We start from the raw sequence: 8532 nt of genomic DNA on the forward strand, positions 1-8532 counted from the left end.
GGGAGCCGTGAGTGTCCTCGGCACAAGGGGGTGCTGAGACCTTGCCCAGAGACCTTTAGAGAGGCTGAGACATTCAGGGATCCCTCTGCTCTGGGCAGGCTCTGGTTTATCCCAGGCTGACCCGGGAGTGTCATTGTGCTCTGATTGCAGCCAAAGGTGCAAAGCCAGGGCAGTTGGGAACAAGCCCATCCAGCCCCTCACCTTCCCTCAGCCACAGGGAATCCTTTGCCTCTCCCATCTCTCAGTGGCAAACTCTGAGTGCAGCAGGAATGCTGGGGATTTCTGACCTCAGAGAGCCAGCAATGAGATTTGGGTAGGAAAAAATTCCTTAAACCAGCTCCTGCTATCCATGTCCTATAGAAGTGGGAGTGCAGATGCTACCAAGCCTGTCTGCATTAGGAATGATTCCCCTGACAAGTCCTGATCATCCAGCCTTGTCCCTCTGCAACATGGCCACCAACCCAGGGCATTGGGACAGGGATGGCTCCTCAAGAGCCCCCACGCTCAGGCCTGGCTGCTCCTGGCACACTCAGCCAGCACAGCTGGAGCTCAGGCAGGCACCTGGGTGAAGGTTTGCCCAGAGCAGGAGCAAGGCTGGGTGAGTCCCAGCAGGACAGTCTGCAGGGAATGGCCCAGGTTTGGCTCAGAGCAGCCTCTCCTGACTTGTCACTGTCCTTTCTCCATGAACAGGTCCCCATGTGCAGCCCCAGCAAATGTCCAACAGCAGCTCCATCAGGCACTTCCTCCTGCTGGCATTGGCAGACACGCGGCAGCTGCAGCTCCTGCACTTCTGCCTCTTGCTGGGCATCTCCCTGGCTGCCCTCCTGGGCAACGGCCTCATCATCAGCGCCGTAGCCTGCGGCCACCACCTGCACACGCCCATGTTCTTCTTCCTGCTCAACCTGGCCCTCAGCGACCTGGGCTCCATCTGCACCACTGTGCCCAAAGCCATGCACAATTCCCTCTGGGACACCAGGGACATCTCCTACACAGGATGTGCTGCACAGCTCTTTTTCTTTCTCTTCTTTATTGTAGCAGAGTTTTCCCTGCTGACCATCATGTGCTACGACCGCTACGTGTCCATCTGCAAACCCCTGCACCACGGGACCCTCCTGGGCAGCAGAGCTTGTGCCCACATGGCAGCAGCTGCCTGGGCCAGTGCCTTTCTCTATTCACTGCTGCACACGGCCAATACATTTTCTCTACCGCTGTGCCATGGCAATGCCCTGGGCCACTTCTTCTGTGAAATCCCCCCGATCCTCAAGCTCTCCTGCTCCAAATCCTACCTCAGGGAACTTGGGCTTCTTGCTGTTAGTGCCTGCTTGCTATTTGGCTGGTTTGTGTTCATTGTTTTCTCCTATGTGCAGATCTTCAGGGCTGTGCTGAGGATCCCCTCTGAGCAGGGACGGCACAAAGCCTTTTCCACCTGCCTCCCTCACCTGGCCCTGCTGTCTCTGTTCCTCAGCAGTGCCATATTTGCTCACCTGAAGCCCCCATCCATGTCCTCCCCATCCCTGGATCTGCCCCTGTCAGTTCTGTACTCGGTGGTGCCTCCAACCCTGAACCCCCTCATCTACAGCCTGAGGAACCAGGAGCTCAAGGCTGCAGTGGGAGACTGATGACTGGATGCTTTCAGGAACATTAAAATGCTGGAGAATTTCTACAAATCACTTGTAATAAAACTAGGTTTTGATACTTCTTGTTGGTTTCATTTTGGAGATTTCTTTCATTTGTTTTAGTTTTTTCATATTGTCCACAAAGAAATGTCATTCCTTGTGCCACTTCTCATTGTGTGTCTCTCAACCTTCCCTGTGGCCACAGACTGTGTCAGTGAGGGGCTGCACTCTCAGTGGCTTTAAAGGAACTAAAGGATCTCCCAGCAGAGTTTTCTGCAGAGATGCCCTTTGTTGCCTTCTCTGGAGCTGCAGCAGCAATGTCTGTGTGCACAATCTATAAACAGGAAAAGAAACAGGACAAAAACCATTCTCTCTGCATTTTTTCAATACAGTATATTCACTTTGAATACACTTCTGAAATCTGTGTAATTAACCACAGAAGAATTGAAAATTTGAATTATTCCCAGGGGCTTTTTTTTTTCGGTGTTATGAACAAATGTTTGTATGAGCTTTTCCCTTGAATCCCTGAACTGAAGAGCTGAAGAAAGAAGAGGCCTCTGGGTAGGAAAATTCATCAGCAACCTCCAAGTGGCTGAGGATCCATCCCCATCAGAGCAGCAATGAACAGAAATGGGCACAGCTCTGTGGCTGCCCCAGCTTTGGCATGGGCCCTGGGCCTGGAGCAGGAGCAGCTCTTGAGGGCCCCAAGGCCGGGGCTCTTGTGCTGCCCTGGGCAGATGGGATGGCAGCAGGGGCTGCAGAGCTCTCAGCACCTCAGGCCGAGGGGAGCAGGGCAGCCAGGGAGCCTCCTTTGGCCTTGGCCAAGCACCTTCCCCCATGGCTGGGGCTGAGTCCTGTGGCAGCTGCAGCTGCTGCTGTGCCCTTGCCAGGGGCTGAGGCCGTGGGGCCAGTGCCCACAGCAGCCTGGCCTGAGCAGAGCTGTGGGGCCAGAGCCGGCTGGGCTGGGCTGGGGAGAGGCCCTTGGTGCTGCCCAGAGCTCAGGGCAGCTGGCAGAGCTTGCAGGGAGCTGGGCTGGGCTCCGAGAGCCTGGCCCAGAAACCATCAGTGTCCATCTCAGCCTGGCTGAGCGTGCAGGGGCCAAGCAGAGCACCCCAGGGTCTGCAAGTTCTCTGTGTGGGAGCTGAGCTTGTGACCCCTGAGCCCTCCCAAGTGCTGGGGCTGCACCTCCAGCTCCAGAGGAGATGGGACAGATGGGAGCAGAGACAAATAATTTCTGCTGGATTCTTTATTGTGTTTGCTTATACAGGTGACCTGGATCGATATGTAGAGGAGGAATTTTGTGTCCAATGACACTGGGAGAGGGATAAGAATAATATTTTTTATCTGAAAATAATATTTCATGCATAATACACAATAAGGGAAAAAAGACACATGATCAGAAGAGCATCTGAGTTTTTAAGAGCATGAGACTCATTGGTGTCTCAGCAGTCAAACCTGTTCAAATACTTTCCTCAGGGCTTCCTTGAGATGAGACGTGACACCAGAGGCCAAGGCCATCCAGAGCTCTCTGTCCTGGCAGCTTTTGTCTGGGAGAACCCTTGCATACAGGGAATTTTTCAGGGAGAGTATCAGTTTTGGCCATGGGCACCTGGATAGACAGATGGTTCTTTTCCGTAGGAAGGAAAGCACAGGGCCCCAGTTCTCCAGGGGCTGATGAGAGGCAGCCCTCAACATTCCAAGATCAGCTGGACCTGTCAAGGAGCCCCTGGGAAGCAAAGCCAGCCAGATCTGTTCCATGTTGCCTTGGTTTCATGGCACTCTGCAGTGTCCCAATGTTCTCCTTGCTCTGCAGTGTCACAATGGCCTCGTGCTTCCATGAGGTCCCACAGGGTCACAATGTTCCTTTGGTTCTGTGGGGGCCCACAGTGTCACAATGGTCTCCATGATTCCATGGGGCCTTTCAAGGCCACAATGCTCTCCATGGATCCACGGCGCCCTGCAGGATCACAATGGCACTTTGGCTCCACGGGGCCCTGAAATGCAGCAATGGCCTCTTGGTTCCACGAAGCCCTGCTGCTTCACACTGGCCCCTTGGTTCCACGAGGTCCCACAGTATCACAATGGTCTCCACAGAAAGGAAACCTCAGAGCCCCCGTGTTTTAGGAGCTGATGAACAGCAGTCACAAGGCCAGACAGACCTGTCTGTCCTGGCAGGTTTGTCTGGGAGCAACCCTTGGATATTTGAAATTTTGAATGTTGAATGCTAATTTCAGCCCTTTTTGCTTGGAGGAGAACGACAGTTATTTTCCATTTGAAGGAAAGCCCAGAGCCCCAGTGTTTCAGGGCCACATGAGAAGAGACCCTTGACAAGCCAAGGGCAGTTGGACCAGTCAGGCCAAGGTAACCAGAGCTGTTACCTGTTCCCTTGGATCCATGGGGCCCCACAGTGTCACAATGGTCCCTTGTCTCCATGAGGCCTTGCAGTGTCACAGGGGTCTCCTTGGTACCACAGGATCACAATGAACCCTTCGTTCCATGGGGACTCACAATGTCAGAAGGGTCTCCTTGGTTCCAAAAAGCCCTGCAGAGCCCCTTGATTCAGTGAGGCCTCAAAGTGTCAGAATGGCCTCCAGGACTCCACAAGGCCCTGCAATGTCACAATGGACCTTTGGTTCTGTGGGGTCCCACACTGTTCCACGACTCCTTAGTTCCATGGGGCCCTGTAGTGTCACAATGGACTCCTTGGTTCTATGGTGCTACATAGTGTGACAACTGCCCCTTGGCCTGCCAACACTCCAGAGTGTCACAATGGTTCCTTGTTCCATGAGGCCTTGTAGTGTCACAATGGCCCCTTGGTTCAGTGAGCCCTTTGGTGTACAATGGCTTCCATGATTCCATAAGGCCGCAGTGTCACAGCAGGCCATTGGTTTCACTGAGCCCCACAGTGTCACTGTGGCCCCCTTGGCTTCACAAGGCTCTGAAGTGCCACAATGGTCCTTTGGTTCCATGAGGCCCAGAGTGTCACAATGGTATTCTTGGTTCCACTGGACCCTTCATCCCATGGAGACCCACAGTGTTCACTGTAGTCCCCTTGATTCCATGAGGCCCTGCCATGCTGTAATGGCCCCTTGGTTCCAGTGGGTCCCAAAGTGTCAGAACAGTCTCCATTGTTCCATGAGGCCCCACAAAGTCACTCTGGTCCCCTTGGTTCCACAGGGCTCCACACTGGAACAATGGACTCTTGGTTCCATGAGGTTCCTCAGTCACAATGGTCTCCTTGGATCCGCAGTGTCACAGTGGCCCCTTGGCTCCATGTGGCCATGCTGTGTCACAATGGCTTATGGTTCCATGAGGCCACATTTTCAAATGGTTAAAACAAATCACAATTAATATTGATTAAAACAGTATTGTTTTTATCAAATGGTTAAAACAAATCACAAATAATCAAAAGCAAAAAGCAATAAACAAATCCTAAGTATTAATTTAAAAATAATACTCTAAAACAATTCACTTAAAAGTCGAAAGTAATTTTCCACACAATCATAAAAGGAAATTAAGGATTACTGTAAAACACACATGCTTAATTCATAACTGCCTTGTGTCGAATGTCTTGGGGATGTCCACAGTGTAGAGGACATCAGCCAAGTTGTGTGCATTGACTATGGACGTCAATCTCCTCAGCCGTTTCATCATTCTCCAATTCATAACGAATAGCACTGCTGATAAAATAAAACCAAGCAGAATTAGAATCAAAAGGATAACAATGGGATGACACACGCTGTTCAGGACACTCGTGGCAGTAGGTGACCACCCAAAAAGAGTATCCCACCACCTGTGCTTGGCATCTTTCTTTACTCTTTCCATGACATGGTGTATCTGTCTCACATTGTGATGAACACTTACCAGAGCTTTCTGTCTGTTTTTCTTAATCTTTTCCAGGATTTCAGCTAAGTCTCGATGGAGCAGCAGTTGTCTTACCAAAGTGAGATTCATCCCAATAGGAGTAGGCATCAGTTTGTGGATCAGTGTGTAGTTAGATTGCAATAGGTAATGAGAGGTAACTGGAGCTTCATAAGAGAAATCACATCCTGCAATTTTGGTAAAGTTACAAGCACAAAAATTTGAATGATTTTTAGTATCTGCTGCAACATTCTCTACGAATACAAAATCACAAGCAGTTCTAAAGCATGCACATCTATTGCCTATGTATATAAGAACTGTTTCAGAAGTCTCGTTAGGACGAATTTCAAAATGACAGATATTTTGCTCTGTGCCTAAACAAATGTCTTGAGCTATGATTGCATTGCTTTCACAGATGAAACCTTGTTGTTCTTGGACAATACAAGATTCTAAATTAACAGTTTGCCATTTGTTATTAAGCTGACGGGCCCATTCTTTATGTTCTGTAAGATAGAGAATGGCTCCGTCGTAGTTTCAGTCCTAATGTAATAACAGGGAAGACCAGATGTACAGAAGCATTGCATATGGTTAACACAAAAACTGTGGCTCTATTTGAAATGGGGTCATAAGTAAAATTCACCAGGTTCCATCAGGACTGGAATTCTCTTTTAAAGTCAGTGGCACTGTCCCAAATTATTTTCCGAATTTCAGTGGGAAAAGTGCCTTCTTCACCTTCTCTTATAATTGAGGCAGCAACTGACTGCATCCACAATTGTGCCTGGATACAGCTAAGAGCCAGAGAAACATTGTTTTGTGTAGCACCAAGTGCATCAATTATCAATTTGTGATCATTTACATTTACTTTCTCCCAATTTAGTAATATGTTTGATAGCAGCCACTGGTGTGTTCACAAAGCCAGTAAGAATGACTGCAGTGGTTGCTGTAATTTGGTCAAATCTCTAGTTGTGACAGTCAAATTATTCAAGTTCAATTGATTTACATGTTATGAGTAATATCATCACCTGGTGTTTCCATAGAGGGAATGGAAAACATTATTTCTGTTGTCCATCACTAGTGTTATCATGGTTTATCAGGCCCTCATGTCCCTCGGGGTTCTTCTGAAAAAAGTAAACACAACAGACTCTGCCACGAAGAGGCAGAAAAGGTTAGAACAATGGAATTGTCAGAGAGGTTTTGAACACCAGTGGTACTTCCCCGACAGTAGGGGCGTCCACCAAAAGAGGTTGTCCAGGGTAATGTGCTGGGTTCTTGAAACCATCTGGTCCCTGTAGTGAAGGAATTATGCTTGAAACTGTTGGGCAAAAAGCAGTGATTTTGGAACACCCATTGACCCCCATCTATAGTAAGAGGTGTGAGAAGTCCATTTAATCTTTTCACCTTCTGCCCAATCCTGCACACCTTTGACAGCAAAGTGAGAAACATTATCAGATTGAATTTCCTGTGGTTTTAGGAAAATCCCAAACCATCCTTGCATTGCTTTAACAGTATTATCTCCTGTAGCTCTTTTAAAAGCATCAGCCTGGAGCAACTCAAATATAAACATAGCATAGGACTTGGTGTTAATACAGACAAGAAGATAATTCTGTCCCTTACGTTGGCAAATACACCAAACAGTTAACAGTTCCTCAACCTGAGCACTGGCTTCTCCCTCTCTGTTAGCAGGAGCGGGGGAGAGAGGGGAGGTTGCTTTAGTCACAGAGGCAGGTTTGTTTTGGCTGCTACCCAAGCTCCCAGTTCCTTGCATTGCCAGGTTCTCCTCCACCTCCCTGAAAGCCAAGCCAGCAACAAACAACCCCCCTTCCCTGGTAGTGTACCTTTTCTCAGCATCTTTGAAACCACAGGAATAAAAACCAACAAGCTTTGTCAGACCCTCAGGACCCTGCTGCCAAATGTGTACTGATAGCCCTGAGGAGGCAAATCCCCACTCCACCTGAAAGGGATCTGTAGCATGGATAGGGTCCAGTGCTTGTTGCGCTGTCACTTCAAAGATCAGTAATTGCAAGGTTTTCTTCTGGGAAGAAGTCCAATCCCATTTTATTCTTTTTCTCAGCAGGTCAGAAAGGGGAACAAATGGGTCATTCTGGTCACTAAGAAGTTTATCTGGTCTTTCTACAGGAGACATAGCTACTATGGTTTTCTGAAGGAGAATTGCTGTAGGTTTAAGTGTTCCTGGAAGCCCTTGAGTTAAAGAGGTCATAATTTCAGGCTTTACAGGTGATTGCATTGGTGACTCAAAACCAGGAATTAATTTCTTTTCATGGATCATTTGCAGGCAGCTGGCTCTGTGAATGTTTTCCTGGAGTTGGTCAGGGGTACCGACCAAAGGGTCTCTCCTTTCCAAGGGGTGAAGCCCCCCTGCCCAATGAGCTGTGTGCTGAGTTAGGGACCATGGGATGCGTCTGTCTGCTGCTGTTAAGAACACCCCATGTCCCCAGCACCCACCGGCTTCTTGTTCTGACAAAAGAATCTGATCTGCCCCAATGAGAGACACTTGGCATATGTGTTCTGTTTCAGATGTGTGGGGGAGAAGCCCGTACTGCTTTGCAAGTTTTGTTAGTTCAGTAGCAGTGTACGGGATTTCTTTAGTGGTTATGTGCAGGTCAAGATCTTCATTATTGGTATAGCTGCATTCTGTTTTAATTAGAGGGTTTATGCTATTACAGCAGTATTTCCCACAATTTTTCATCAAGACTAATTCTTTTTGAGGGTCATTTTGACCAATGTGAAGAGTTCCCTTCTCCTCTGCCTCTTTTGAGGAATCAGCATTATGTGAATTTTTAAGATGTTCCTCTCTCAGGGCAGCCTGTAACAAATTATTTACATTTCTTTCTTCATCCAGTTGTTTTTGCAAAACTTCAACTAGGCTTTGGAGGGAGTCTATTATAGCATTTTCCTCACTTTTTCACTTAAAGTGAGTTTCTATAGCTGCTGTGAGGCAGGCTCCCAAAACTGAGCAGAGGATGGTTTTATTATTTGTGCCCAGTTTGAATTTTGTTTCATGTTGCAAAGAACATATTCTATCAATAACATTTTC

General features: G+C 48.3%; 1 protein-coding gene across 1 annotated transcript; it reads left to right on the plus strand.

The window, feature by feature from the left end:
• The first annotated feature begins 713 nt into the window (after nucleotides 1–713).
• Nucleotides 714–1619, plus strand: LOC115915329 (olfactory receptor 14J1-like). The gene has a single exon (XM_030968684.1). The coding sequence runs from the start codon at nucleotides 714–716 to the stop codon at nucleotides 1617–1619; it is 906 nt and encodes a 301-aa protein (XP_030824544.1).
• Nucleotides 1620–8532: the final 6913 nt, after the last annotated feature.

The sequence above is a fragment of the Camarhynchus parvulus genome, chromosome Z (assembly GCF_901933205.1).
Source record: "Camarhynchus parvulus chromosome Z, STF_HiC, whole genome shotgun sequence".
NCBI classification, from domain to species: domain Eukaryota; kingdom Metazoa; phylum Chordata; class Aves; order Passeriformes; family Thraupidae; genus Camarhynchus; species Camarhynchus parvulus.